General features: G+C 40.5%; 1 protein-coding gene across 1 annotated transcript in view; it reads right to left on the bottom strand.

The window, feature by feature from the left end:
- SRFBP1 (serum response factor binding protein 1) overlaps window positions 1-6336 on the bottom strand; it is a 71785-nt gene extending 65449 nt beyond the window's left edge. Inside the window, exon 1 of the mRNA XM_084278910.1 lies at window positions 6200-6336. Within this exon, the coding sequence (XP_084135036.1) occupies window positions 6200-6328 (129 nt within the window). The 5' untranslated portion in view covers window positions 6329-6336. The remainder of the gene's footprint in view (window positions 1-6199) is intronic.
- Between the last annotated feature and the right edge of the window lie 9307 nt (window positions 6337-15643).

The following is a 15643-nucleotide window of genomic DNA, read 5'->3' as shown; positions in this document are numbered from 1 at the left end:
AAACTATCCTAGCATAAACATCTGCTTACAGAGAAGGGAGACAAAACTGTGTGGCTGGAACGGACAAGGAGAAAGAAGAGTGACAAGGAACAGCTTCAGAAGCAGTGAATCCAGTTGCCTGAGAGAATCACACTCCCCTGGGGACACACTGTATGCCTGTCTGAGATGCCACACACTGATCACGAAAGCAAGTTGTCACAAAAAGCCTCATATGAAAGCACTTTCAGTGTTAGAAATTGTCCCAGATCCTACAGTGTGTGGGGAAAAAAAATTAAAAAGTTAGAAAGAAAATCTTGAACTATGTCTAAATTATGATCATCTTAAGTCAATGAAAACACAGAGTGGCTTATCACGCCTGAGTGATGTGGCAGTCATAATGATGAAGCCTAAAAATAAGGAAGATCTTAAGTAATTGCAAATAAATACCATGAAGTCTCAAATTCACTTATTATGGAATGTTTCTCTGCAAACACAGTGATCATTCAATGACAAAAGTTCTAAGTTAATTTAATTCCAAATCAATTTTAAATTGTCATCTATGCAAGCATGATGGACCTACTACATCAATAACAGAATCATACAATGCACTTGCATGCGTAAGTAATATTTTTTTTCACATTTAATGCTTACAAAAATCATGATGCAGTTCTTGGCTGTGCAAGTCAATTCAGCTTTGGGAAGAATATACCACTCTCTCACATTCTCCCCTCCCCACTCTTTAATAATTCTACGTGATATCCAAGTCAGACTACATACTTTTTACTGCTATACAGAACTTCTGATCATCAACAGTGATTTACTTTCAAAAGCATGCATTTGGTCTTTCAGCAGTTTGAGTTGAAGGCATGTATACAAGCAATTTCAGTAACGTTTTCTGTTTACATCTGTTACCTGCATCTGACCACCTAATGACAAACATGACACCTACCCACAATATAGCAGGCCAACCCAGCCTTTACACAAGCAACCTCAAATAGAGTTTTACTTCTGTTTGCCCAGTGATAAAATATGCAAGATTTACAGGATTGCAGATATAACTCAGACTACAATTTCAGACACTGTATGTCAGTCCATTGTCAAAGGTTTAAGGCAATTCCCATGGGTTTTTGTCCAATTTTTTTTCATAACTAGACACGTTATCCATATTTGACTTTGCTGTATACCAGCCTAAGTCCACAGCCACATGTCCAGATTGCTTTCTGAACATGCAATTCATCTAAACCACAGCCCAGATAACTGAGAGGTCAGCAGGGCAGTCCTAATCTAAATAAATAAAAAGGCCTGAGCATTGAGTATAACAACACACTCCTGAATGGATTCACCACCTTAAGCTTCATCACAAAGCCCCCTACATAATATTTTTAAATCTGCACTTTGTTCAGCAGACTGAAAAATATGTGTGCACATACATAACTCTGAAGATAATACTTTTACATTTTTAGGATTAAAAAAAAAACCAATGAACAACTATCAATGATAAGCATATGTAGACATCAGCTTTTATTACCTAAAAATCATAGCTTTGTAAATAAAACTCAACTTTTTCTAATTCAGTATGATGCCCCTAACATTTTTATAGAAAGAAATTACTTTGGATGCATGGAACTGATTAATAAATACAAATCTAAAAGAAACATTCGCCTGATATCAAAGTTTCCATACTCAAGAAAGTTTGGCAAATTCAATACGTATCTCCCATGGACAGAAACAACTCTCAACTCTGAGAAGACATAAATTTGCTTTACATAATATGATGTTGTACTAATACTCGTCTTCAGCCACCACAGACACCACGTAGATACAAATTAGAATGCTTATTTCAAAACAATTCGTTCAGACACCGTTTGCATTAGTTTCATGGACATCCTTCAGCTTAATTCCTTAAGGCAGTTGTAAGCAGAGTTTAACTACAAAAAAGAAGAATGGTGGGCAGAGAGATAACCATTTGTTGTAATCATATGACACTGGTAACAGAGTATGACTGTAAAAACAGAACAACATAATTTAAGAAGCATGAGTTCTGCAAAAAACACATCTGGTTTGTTATCCATTCAAAACTTTCACACTACTGCATATCACCGATCAACAAGGATAATTTTTCAAATTAAACACAAGCTATCTCCCTTTAAACTTACCCTTGTGTATGGCAGTTGATGATTGTGTGCTGCCATCTAGCAAGCATTTCTATAAAAGTTTTAACTTTTTAAAACTTTTTTTTTTTTAAGTAAGAACCATATACAAGTCAGCAACAGCGTTTTTTTAGAAGATTCCTTCAGCCTGCATGACTACAAAATTAAACACAAGATGATAATACAATTAAGGTTTAATACAGAAACCCTGAAAAAGAATGATCGTTTACCAGTGATACATAACAACTGCAAAACTGAACCTTTTCATTCTACAAATTATGTTTTCCCTTGCATAAAAGAACGTGATGGGTAGAAAGTGGTAAGAAACACTCCATTTTTTATTTCTTCCCTCCATCCAACCACCCCTCCCCAATCTACTCTTCACTGCTTCATTTTAGCTTTCTGCAACCTGTACTTCCTCCTTCCCACAACTCTTCCTTGGGCACAAAAATTAAAATGCAATAATCCCATAAAGGAATGGGATGTTTGAGTGAAAAAAAACACATATTCAGCTTTAATTTTTCAGTCATACAGTCACACCAACGTTGTGTATCAGCAACAAACTGGTGATTTCTAACTGTGAATTCCACCAAGATCTTGTTTTCTGCTGTTATTACCTGGTATATATGTAATTAGAGAAAAAGAACAGGAATATGTATACACTTTTGGCTCAATAACCATTTGTTAACATGGAAATAGTGTGAGTTTCTGAAGCTGTTTAACTGACATAAACAACTCTAAAAAAACAAAACAAATGAGGAATATAACCTCTAAGCTAATTAGTCTGTGAACAGACAAATAATTATGACTAATTTCTTATATTTTGCTGTCGTATTTCACCTCTTCAAATCACTCCCTCTTCTTTTCACTCAGTATCCTTACCACTCTACAGTAACTTCAGATCCTACTCATATAAACACCTAAACAGTATGACCTTTTCATTCTTTGTTCTAATAGGGAACAGTTGGGAGCATGATGCTTCATGAAGGCACATTTGTTTGCCAATTGATATTTAAAACAACCAAAACCTCACACTTTTGAGGCCTCCACTCCCTTCCAAATTCTCATTTCCTTGGAAGATTAGAATTTTTGAATACTAATAACATTCAACTTCCAAGTTCCATTAGTTCCAGTAAGTCATAACCCAATAAAAAGTCCTTTAATTTCAAAACACATATACACTTAATTTTAATACTGGAATCAAAGGCTTGAGGTTTACACTGTACTAGCAAAACTTTCCATTAAGATTGTTAGGGTGTTTTGCCTTCACCAGGATGGTACTATCAGAACAGCTCCTTCCACTGTATTACATGGAACTGAAGCTACCTGATCAAGTGGTATGCAATTATCCTTCCTATTCAGAAATAAGCTAAATAAATATATCTTATCTGTGCAAAGCATATGCTGTACAACTTTTACCCAGGACACCATAAATAATGGGAAAGTTATGTAGACAGAAAAGCAAATAAGTTTTCGGATATTGATAACTATTTGTTTAATAATTGCCAGAATCAAACACATAACAGGAAGTAATGAAAATAAAGGTCAGTTAATAGTAAGAAAGGTGTCAATTTATGTTACTGAGAAATACTTCTTAGACTATAAAATGATCAGGTAAAAAAATTTGAAACCTATCATCCTGTAATCTCCATCACTTAGCAGTCCATTGTAATTTACGATATTATGTAATAGCAGAAGTCTGCCTTTGCCATAATTAAAATCTGGAATATGCAACTGCAATACAACTGAATTCACAAGGCCTTACACGGAACTACTCTAAGTCCAGCTAAGACAACCAGGTTTATCAGATATATAAATGCCACAAAGCTCCTTCTGCAACAACTACCATCATGTCTATTTGGTAAAGCCTAATAGGAAGAGAAATCTGTATCCCCAGCATTGGTTGGCTGTGGAATTCCAAAAACACGGAGTATAAAATGGCTTTGTAATTACAGTAGATCTTTCCCTTAGTTAACTGGAAGACTACATGAGAAAATATTCAATAGTTTGTTTAAAACAGACTTTCTGAAATAGTTACTTGAGACTCAAATTCCACCATTTCACCTTTATTAGAGGAAAATAAATATTTCTTACAAGTAAAACATGTTGTAACAAGAGGACCTCAGTAGCTTTAATAAATACACAGAGGATATCCAATTATCAGTAGAGAAAGCGCCTACTTCAGACTTTGTGAGTAGTAGTTCATACAGCTCTGATGTTTATGAAAAACATTTCAAAAATGAAAAAATTGTTCCAGCTATTCACACTACTCTTTGCCAGTCTGACCTTCCATCCCTCTTGATGAGATGGCATCACCATTTCAGTCGCCGTACTACCTTCCTACTATCTCAGAAGGATCTATTATTAGAGTGCTGACTTTCTGTCCAAGCTCTGATGAAAGCTCCCTCCTCCAGAAAATTAAAGAACTTTCCTCTTAGGATAATGAGCTATAACAGGGAACAACATCCTCAGTACCTTTACTGAAATTTTTCAATCTTTTGTAAAGAACCTCACTGTGTTCTGTCTTTCCTAAAGAACTGTTTGGTCACGCTTCAGTCAAATGATGTTTCTTTGCTTATTCCTTGTTACACGAGGAGCTCTTTGGTGAAAGACTGCGAATCACCACCTGAACTTGATAAATCAAAACATTCCTGCTTCAATAACAAATGAAATACTCTCTTTTTTCTTTGGTGATTCACTGGTGTATTTCAGTGTGATATCACTCACATTTGACCTTACATTTGTAAATACAGAGGTCCAAAAGCTTGTACTACATTGTGAGTAAACATCTTTATGTATTACTAAAGTACATTTTTTCTGGCAAACGGGCTTTCATTCAATTCGTGACTTGCAAATTCACATCTCCCAGAGTCACTATATGCTTAAAGCATAAAACTTACTTTAAATAAAAGTGTAATCTGAGAACATTTGTATAATCAGCTGTTTAGGTTCTGCTGATGACAAACAGTAACTTTAACCACAGGAGTTCTACAAGTGCACAATGCCATCTGCAGAAGCTGACAAGAACACAGGCTCAGCAGAACTGCCAGCTACTCCTTAGGTGCTGCAGCAACAGTTTAAAGAGGCTGGTTTTCTTGTGTCTGACCATATAAAATGAACTGCAAGCACATAGTCAAAACCTACCACAAGTGAAACAACTAACTAATTTAATTCATGCTGTGGAGAACAAATAAATTCTGAAGGAAATACGAAACACCAAGCTTCTCACAGAATAGGAAGACATTAGCTCTAACCCATTAATATCTTATTCTCAGATCCTTATTCTCAGATCCCTGCCCCATCTCCAAGGAAACATCCTATCTTTGCTATCCAAGAGAGAGACAGCTGAGACTTCGGTAGATCCTGGAAAACTACAGTGCAAACACAGGAAGACATGATAGGATAATGACACAACTCTCAACGACAAGACACTGAATCACAGAACATTAGTTGGAAAGGACCTCTGGAGATCATCTAGTCCAGACCCCCTGCCAGAGCAAGACCACAGGAACTCAAGAATCACAGAATCACAGGGGTTGGAAGGGACCTCGAGAGATCATCGGGTCCAACCCCCCTGCCAAAACAGCTCCCCAGCTCATATTGCACAGACAGGCGTCCAGATGGGTCTTGAATATCTCCAGAGAAGGAGACTCCACCACCTCCCTGGGCAGCCTGTCCCAGGGCTCTGTCACCCTCACTGGGAAAAAGTTCTTCCGCATGTTGGTGCGGAACATCCTGTGCTCCAACTTGCCGCCAATCAGACACTGCGCCGGAGCCCCTAAAGGTGATTTACCTCGGCAAGGCGGGTTGGTGCTTCCCGGGGGGCGGCGGCGGCCCCCTCGGGCCACCACGCCGGCCCCACGGAGAAGCGGGTGGCGTCCGGCTGAGGCCGGCGCGCCCGCAGGGTGAACACGCCGCCGCCCGGCTCTGCCCCCCTCCCGCCCGCCCCGGTGCCCCGTCCCCCTGCAGCGGCCGCTACCCCACGTGCCCTGCCGGGCCCTCCGCGCTGCAACCGCCCGCGCCGGCCTGCCCTGACCGCCGCCCACAGGACGCGACGGCGGGTGGCTCACCTCGTTGTTGAGGTTCAGGACGGGAGCCATGGCGCCGGTTCGTGCCCGCAGAGGCCCGCGGCCCACCGCCTCCCCTGCGACCTGTCCCCACGCCGTTGCACAGGCGGCGCTAAGCGAAACTACGCACATGCGCCGCGCGTCCCGCGACGGGCCCGCTCCAGGCTGACTCTCTATGAGCAGAGACTCTCTAGGGCAGATCTCGAAGGCCTCCGGTCCTCCAGCTCCGCCCTTGCCGCGTGACTTCCGTGAGATCTGCGCTCCCGTCGCTCCGCGGGGTCCCGTTGCTCCCGGGCCCGGCCTTCCCTCGGTCGGGCTGAGGCCGCCGGTAGGCCCGGGGCGTGCGGGGCGGGTCCCGTTTCCTTTGGAAGAGGAGTTTCCTTGGGTTCTTGCGGGCGACGGTGCGGGCAGGAAGAGGATCGCGGGTCCGGCGTGCCGGTGCCACGGCGTGAGGTTTGGTCGGCAGTTGTCCCTGGCGTGCGGTGCGGCCTTGCCGCTGGGTCAGGTGGCTGGGGCCAGGGCCTGAGAAACGCCTCCGCACCCGCTGCTCACCGAGCACCTCGCCCGCAGCATCATTTGTGGCCCCAGAAATAATCCGTGATTTGTGCTTTGCTCGTCCTGATGCGGCCGTTACAGAGCTAGTCTCACAAGAGGTTACCTCAGAGTTGTAGGGGTTGTAAGGGACCTCCAGAGATCATCGGGTCCAAGCCCCTCTGCCAAAAAGGGTTCCCTAGGACAGGTCTCACAGGTAGGCATCCAGGCGGGTCTTGAATATCTCCAGAGAAGGAGACTCCACCACCCCCTGGGCAGCCTGTCCCAGGGCTCTTGCCCTCACTCTGTAAAAGTTCGTCCGCATGTTGGTGTGGAACTTCCTGTGCTCCAACTTGAGGTCGTTGCCCCTTGTCCAGTCTCCACAGACAACTGAAAAGAGGCTGGCTAATTCCCTCTGTCTTCCACAGAAACTACACAATGAACTGCAAACACATAGTCAAAACCTTGAGTAAACCACGAACAGTGACATTCTTTCAAGACTTTGCTTCATCCTCCTTGCTCTCCACCCCTTCCCCAGGGGACACACACAGAAAAAAAACCCACATTTTCAAATAGCTTTAAATATTTCAGGTTGATTTTTTTTACCTTTGTGCAGAAGGCAGTATATGGGTTGTGCAGAAATATAAGTGATCTAAAGTTTTAGCTCTGAAGTTTCCATACGCAGTATGCATTTTAAGTAGCTGTAGTGAAGTGAGGCCCAGCATGTGCTTTAGACTTTGCAAGATTTCACTGAAAAGTTTGGCAAAGCTTTGTCAGAACTTTTCCTCATTATTTCCAGTTCTTTGTGCTAGAAGGAATTGTTGATTTAAATTGTTACAAATATTTTTCTGTTTTACTGAAACGTGACTCTTAACAGAACTCAAGCCTCAATATAAGCAAGTCTTAGCACATCTAGAGAACGAATCAGTTATTGTTTCACATTACTGTTGATATGTTGCAGCATACAAAAGAGCTGAGATCATATTTGAAAATATTTGGGAAAATTGTTTTAAATAAAAATGCTTTTTGTTTTTTATGGCTAAAATCAGTTTCAGGAAGTGCTTTGGACGTTCACCAGCAGTTAGTTGGCCCCTGGATGGCACTGTTGTGCCTGGAACTCTTCTGCTTTGAAGTCTGAATATTTAAATAAATACAACTGATGTCGGTTGTCTCTGTAATGCATTCTGTCTACAGGTTCTAATATTTAGATTTTTGTGTTTGATTTCTAACTGGTGCTTAGGTATCTCCTGTAAGTGGCCTGCAGCTTTGGCTCTAGTTTTTACATGCAAATAATAGTCTTATGTGCAAGCGGGATCAGGCCAGCCCAGTCCTTCAAAGTAAAACTTTAGAGTTCTGTTCAGGATATTTCAGAAAGTGGTACTGGTTGTTCAGTACCAGTCCATGTTTCATTTCGATCAGGGAAGAACCAACTGAAACTACTTTGAACCTATCTATAGTGTAGTAAAGGTGAATTTTGGGTTAAACGTAGTTGCTGAGAATGCTTTGGCTTTAACTGCAGGTGAGGGGTGTTTACCACAGCGTTGTGTTGGAAAAATTCTGACTTGGGCCTGCCTAAAGTCAGCTGACTGTTTGCTTCTCAGTACTACTGATGGCAAGCAGCTATAGTATTCTACATGAGAAGTAGCTGCATTTCATTATGTCTGCTTATAAAGCAGTCTTGGATGTGATGCACAATACTGTCAGTGTATTTTTAAAAATGAAAGACTATGATCTCATATCTTGGTTGAATTTGTGTGCACCGAGTACAAAATTGGGATCAGAAACTAAGTAAGGCAAGATTTTCCAAGGAAAATAAAGAAGTGCTTCCCTTTGTCTTGAACTTTAGTGCAAAACTAACCCCTAGATATGCCAGGCTTAGATTCCATTGTGTACCTTAGCAAAAAGAAGAAAAAAATTGAGACCTAAGACCTAGCTACGGTTCTGTGACTCCATCCAGTGCCAGCCTGGCCTCACATCAATTATGGCTGTTCTCTGCCTGTGTAGCCTGCTGGGTCATAACTTCAATTTTCCTTTCCATTTCCTCTGGACACTGAATTTAGTGCTTTAGAAGTTTCTCATAGACCCTGATGACATACTGCTGGCCCTTCTTCGTCCAACAATTCTGTTTTCTAGTTACTCAGTCAGTCACTGATGAAAATAAGTATTTTTGTTGCTTTCATCTTTTTAAACCTCAGTGGCCTTCCAGAGTTTAGAATTGCTGTGCCGCACAGCTGGTTCATTGGCTCTTTGTCATACTATTTTTTTTACTTAAACTCATTCAAGTCAAGATTTTTTTGTCAGCTTGTCACAGTCAGGATGCTTTGAGGCATTGCCCTGTATAACACTTTCATACTTTGATGCTTTGTTCTGACCTCCCTTCCTTTCATGTCAGTATTTCACTGGGATATTTTGGCATGCTTCCTCAGTGTTTGAAGGCATTTTTCTGGACCGTCTTCTCTGCTCCTGAGGGCCTCTGTCTGTGTGTGCACGTGGCAGGGCAGCACGTATACATTGCAGAACAATACAGGGGAGTTGGAGTGCTAAGCTGTTGGAGGAAAAAGGGGGTTATGACTGGGTCCCCTTTATCTGGGCACTCTCTGGGCTTGTATAATGTGGTAGCAGTTGTGCAGACCATCCTGCAGCTACATCTGGGCTTGATCCCAGAGGCCATGCATATAATTTGTGTTTTTGGAGTGCTTATTGAAATTTGTGATCATTGCAGACACTTGCACTCATAGGCACAGCACAAATGTAATCAAATGTGCATTGAGTGTGCTTTGGATTGAAAATGACGGTAAGTAAATGGCAGCAGTTTCAAATAATTGTTCATGTTTTGTGAACCAAATGTAAGAATTTGCAAAGTTTCACAACTAGACACTGAGGACCACAAACCCAGAAGGTATTCTGTGAGTTGCAGCTTGCTGTATAGCAGCTCCTGCTTTGACTGTTCCAGGAGGAGTTTCTTTTTACTGAAACCAAAGCGTCTGTTCTGGCCTCACTTCCTTTTTTGTATTGGAAATTTTGTTTGGTTGTTTGGGGTTTTTTTAATTATAATAACACTTAAACAATCTGTATGACATTAGGATCCTTTTTTTTTCCCCCTCTTTTCTCTCTACATATGTGTAGTAAGAGGAAATTTCAGTATCACACAAGAAGGAACTGAAATAGCCAGGCGAACTACTGAAACTGCTTCTTAGAAACAGAAAATGTAGGCTATAGGAATTATTAGGTGATTTATGATGGATTGCAGAAGTAAACAATGTGATTATGCATTTAAAAGCAGTGTCCCAGGTTGGAGTTCACCACAAGATCATTTTTCCAGGCTCTGTTTAGCATATATATTAAACATTTCTTAAATTAAGACATATTTTTGAAATTTCAGTGCCCACAGTATGGCTGAATGTCCTAAGGAGGATGTAATTCTTCTGCTTCAATAAAGGAAGGATGTGATCACTTTGGATTGAAATACCTTTGATTTCACTGAAGATCGTGTTCTACTATGTGCAAAACAAGGGCAGGAGCCAGTAAGTGTGTATGAAAACACAGTAACTTTTACAAGTTACAAGAATAATAAAAAAAACAAGCCCTCAGTAACACAAGCATTTTTTATTTCTGTCCTGAAAATCAAAATAACTCGTTTCATGAAACATTTTTATGGGCTATCAAGGAACGTTTTACATATATTTTTTCAATGTTTTTATTACAAAAATAAGAATTCATATTTCAATATAATTAAATTATTAGCCAGGTTCACTCTGTATTAACATTGGCTTGTTCATATGTTAACAACAATGTAAATTGCATTTTCTGGCTAATCATAGAATCATAGAATGGCATGGGTTGGAAGGGATCCAAGGATCATAGAGCTCCAACCCCCCTGCCACAGGCAGGGACACCAACCTCCAGGCCTGGATCTACACAAGGCTGCCCAGGGCCCCATCCAACCTGGCCTTGAACACCTCAAGGGACGGGGCATCCACCACCTCTCTGGGCAGCCTGTTCCAGCACCTCACCACTCTCTCTGTAAAACACTTCCCCCTAATATCCAATTTAAACCGTCCTTCCTTTAGTTTTAATCCATTGCCTCTTGTCCTGCCAGTGTCTACCCTTTTAAAAAGTCGAGTCCCCTCCTGTTTGTATGTTCCCTTCAGGTACTGGAAGGCTGCAGTGAGGTGCCCTGCAGCCTTCTCTCCTCCAGGTTGAACAAGCCCAGCTCCCTCAGCCTCTCCTCGTAGGGGAAGTGCTCCAGCCCTCTCATAATCTTTGTGGCCTCCTCTGAACCCTCTCCAACAGTTCCACATCTTTCTTGTACTGGGGGCCCCAGACCTGGACACAGTACTCCAGATGGGGCCTCACGAGGGCAGAGTAGAGAGGGACAATCCCCTCCCTGTCCCTGCTGGCCACCCCTCTTCTAATGGAGCTCAGGATACCATTGGCCTTCTGTCTAAAGATGTTCACTTGCATGTTCACTGGATTTTTGGTATGAGTATCATTAATTGCCCATATTACAGTGACTACATGGCATTCACAAAACACACCCTTACAAACATAATGACACCAGCATTTTGCAGCATGTTGACTGGAGCAAGGTCCAGCTATAACTGGGCTTGTACATACACGCATGTGACATGGTAGATTCTCTGTGTTGCAAGTGTGCTACAAGAAGCACAGGAGAGTTGGGCTTGGAAGGGACCTCTGGAGATCATCTGTCCAACCCCACTGCCAGAGCAGGATGACCTAGAGCCGGCTGTACAGGACAGCATCCAGGTGGGTTTTGAATGATTCCAGAGATGGAGACTCCCAACACCTCTCTGAGCAGCTTGTCCCAGTGCTCTGCTACCCCTGTAGTAACGAAGTTCCTCCTCATGTTTAGGTGGAACTTCCTGTGTTCAAGTTTATGCCCATTGTCCTTGTCCTGTCACTGGGCACCACTGAAAAAAAAGTTAAACAGAAAGCATTTCACATGTCATAATCTTATTTTTTTTTTATATGATGGGCTAAGTGATTGTAAGAATTTAAAATATTGAATATGGGATAGTCTAGAAACATTGCAGCTGCTTTGGAAATGGTGGATTCTGTCACTATCTCCAATGAAAATTGCTATTTAAAGGTATTCCAGAGCAGTGGCAGTACTCAAAAGTTCTTGAGAGAAAAGTGCTAGCATTATAATAACATACAACAGTAAAAAACCTATTTCAAAATATATTTTTCAAATAATACTAAGAAATTGACATTCTTCAATGTATAAGTGTAGTTCGATAATGGACAGAGAAGGAGCATATAATGGGTTTTCTGCAGAGGATTATTGCTTTTCCTCGTTTAATGCCATTTTAGTGTATTGTCCTCCTTTTCATAGCACCTTGTAAATACATAATACATTGTGAACAGACGTGAAAGTGCTCTCACCCATTTCAAATGCTGTTTGCTCATATTTGAAGCACTCAGAGTTGTTCAGAAGCCACATATGAATGTGAACTTTGTGGCACTTCCTTGCACTAGTGAGCAGCACTGAGAGGCAGACATCAGGTTTGACTCCCTTCAGCTCACCACGGTAACGTCTATATGGCTTTCTGTTGATTCCGGTAGGATCTTGGAAGGAATATTAAGATCCTGAAAGTGAAGACAAGAAGCTTGTATTTAATGCAAAGGGAAGGGTGCTAAGGTGAAAATCACTCTTGAGAGGGATGATCTGTGTATGGAGTGCACAGGCTGTGCTAGTCAACGCCACTATGCTGTGACAATAAATGTAATACAAAAGCAGTAACAGAAACCTGGATGAGACTACTGGCTGCATGAGTGGATAGGAGGGACGGTATGCTGGAGGCAAAATCATTATGCCTTAGACAAGGAAGTTCTCTTCAAGGCCTAGTGTATGTCTATTGAAAAGATGGCAGTGGTGCTGCTGTCATTGATTCAGAAAGGAGTTGGGAGAAATGGCTAGAGGATAAAATTAGGGTACTAGCCTGGTTGATGATTAGACTTGACAAGATAGCAGGAAGACAGGCTGAAACATGAGTTTGACTGATGGGCAATTTGGAGTAGAAAGCTGTGTCTCTGTGTTTCAGTCCAGAAATGACTGCTGATTTTGTGATAGCAGAAAAGCTTACTCAAAGGTAAGATTTAGAGAGAGAAAAGGACAAAAGAATGAGCTCTTTCTGATCCCTTACAGGAGTAGCATGTGGTAATTAAGCTATGGAAACTCTCTAAAGAGATCCTATGAGCAGAAGCTGTATGAGCATACGGTATCAAGGTTAACATTGGTCCTTTGTCACAGGACGAAAACAACTCTTGTGCTGGAAAAGAGTAGACTGGAGAAGCTGGTGTGACTTCCTCAGAGGGAGGTTGTGGGAATTTGTAATAAAAGGTGCACTGGGAATATGTATCACCTGGCTAAAAGCCATTTAGGATACTCCTAATACTATGTCCCTTGAAGGGAATTTGAAAGTGGGTGACGGAGTTTGGAGATAGGGAAAGGGTCTATGGGATAGTAGCTGGAGTGACTGATGGCATTAGTGGAGCTGTCTGCTGACTATTGTAAAGAAAAAGCTGCAGCGAATGAGAGAGCAAGGAAAGGATAAATTGTAGTATAAAATTGAAAGTAAGTAGGATCAGGAACAGCTTGGGGTCCTTAGTGCAAATGTAGAGGTGTGCATAGGTGAGTAAATGAGAAACGTTTCTAAAATGAAAGAGAATTTAGCATTCATAGAATGTTAGTTACTTATGTGAAAATATAAAGCAAAGCATCATAGTTTAATTGTACTCTGACAATTCAGAAATTATTTAATTTCCAAATTTAATTTTTTTAAGAATAAATTTTCTGCATAGAAAAGTCTGAGAACCGAAGTTCATTGCACCCAATGTTAGACTTTTAAACAGGGTATTTAAACAGGAGCCTTAACAACATTAATCATCCCTCAGATTCCCTTCAGTGGGAGACAGAGGGAATCTTCAAAAAAATGTTTACGTTTATCTAGGATTTTGCTGCTGAGGACAGTGGAAGTCTAGGGTGATTAGTTCCTCAATTTAAAATTAGTTGAGTCAGATGAGTATTTACATGAATACTGTGTTAGTTGTGAGGAAAAGGTCAAAAATGTGAACAGTATATTTGGTATTTTCTCTCTATCTAAGTCTGAAATCATAAACAGATGTAATTTATTACAGATATCACAAGGTATTTCCACTCCCAGTGGTAATTAAAAGCAGTGTTGGAATCAGTGTCATCTTTCATCAGGTTTGTGTACAAAAGCAGTTGGGGGATTGCATTCTCATAGTGTATTCCAAGGGACACGGATTAATAAAGCTTGTTCTCTGTTTTCTTTCCCCTTTAAAAACTTATCTAGGTCTGCGGAATTGAGCAGAATTCAGTGATGATTCCTCTCTCAGAGGAGTTGAGTCAAAGGAAATGATAGCTTCACAAACCCAAAGGTGGATTAAAGCAATCTGTTGGAGACTTCTTGCTTTCTAAGTGAAGCCTTAGTTTGTTAACTCAGATGATTAGATGTTTCATAATCAGGATTTGGAAGAGTACTGCTTGGGAATTGCATATTTGCACAATATTGTTAGGTGTTGATTAATGAGAATCCACTTTCAGTGTTAATACTAATGATGGTTTTGATATATTGAGAAAGAAAACAGACATACAAGAACAAATTTGTAATGGTGTAAATTCTCTGAATTTCTTTCAGTCTACAAATTTAGGGGGGTTTGCCAATATTTGCAAAGGATTGTTGCATTTTAACTCAGGCTTCTTAAGGGGATTGTTTCAGTATATCCTGTTCGCAAAGGAAAGTGAATTTATACTAAGAAAAAAAAATCCCCCTTTTATTTTCCCAAAGAAAATGAGCAAAATGTAAACAGAAGTCTAGAATGCACTATAAGTCTTTGTAAAGTAATTAGTTATTTGCAGTAGTTCCTGGAACAGTCACATTTTCTGTCATCGGTCTTCTGGCTTTAAAGGAACAGCTGCTAGCACTTGTGAGCGTACTCACAGAACTGAAGTAGGTTCTAAAAGGTTTGGGTAGCTAAGAACACGACCGAAGTTACAGTATTAGATGCATCCTGTAATTTATGTTCTCATACATAAACTGCCCTTCTATGTCTTCACCTGGCCATCTGGTACAGCTCTGAATAGAAAAGTGCATTGCTGGTCAATTTAAAGATTGATATAGTATTGTAGCAACTTTAGAGCAGTAAATTCTACTCATAATCATGTGAGTCCAATCAAGGGACTCTAATTTGTAGTAAAAAAATTTCAAAGATTAATGCATCATTTCTTTCATCAAAATGAGCAAAGGGATAAAACTAAAAATTTTGGAAAATCTCCCTTCAAAATGTGGTTTATAACACAGACTGCTTTTTGGTTTGTGCAATTTGCAGGAACAAAAAAATGGGAGACCTTATGCTTTTTGTTTATTTGTTAGTTTGTTTATGTAGTCCTGACTTAAAATAGTTTGCAATTAGTCTTAGAAAGCAATCTGAAGCTAATGTTAATAGCTAAACACAATTTCATGATATAGCATTGAGAGTAAAAGCCTGTAGTGGAAACTCTGACTGATGAATCTGTAAATGCAGCAGCGTTAGCAGAATTGTGTTTTGAGGTTTTTATAAATGGAGTTGAAAAATAAAGCTGAAAAATTAATGTCTTCTTAATTTACAAAGACGTCGATCCAGCAAAAAGGGTTTGTTTTAGAAGTACTCTGTACCATTGCAAAAGAGTACATTGTGTGTTATACCCAGAGTTTATGTAATGTGATCCTCTGGCAAACGTTAAATTTACTGAGCTTTCAAGCCACAGAACGATGGAAAAAATCTGCAGTCTTTCTGATGTCAAAGCAATTGTTGAATCTTTGCTGTAAAATCAGTAAAAACCGAAACTGGACATAATGTCCTGAATTTTAAATAATTAATATATAGTAT

Source organism: Gallinula chloropus (genome assembly GCF_964237585.1).
Source record: "Gallinula chloropus genome assembly, chromosome: Z".
Lineage (NCBI taxonomy): Eukaryota > Metazoa > Chordata > Aves > Gruiformes > Rallidae > Gallinula > Gallinula chloropus.
Note: the sequence above shows the minus strand (reverse complement) of the source record. Positions and strands in the feature narration are given on the sequence as shown.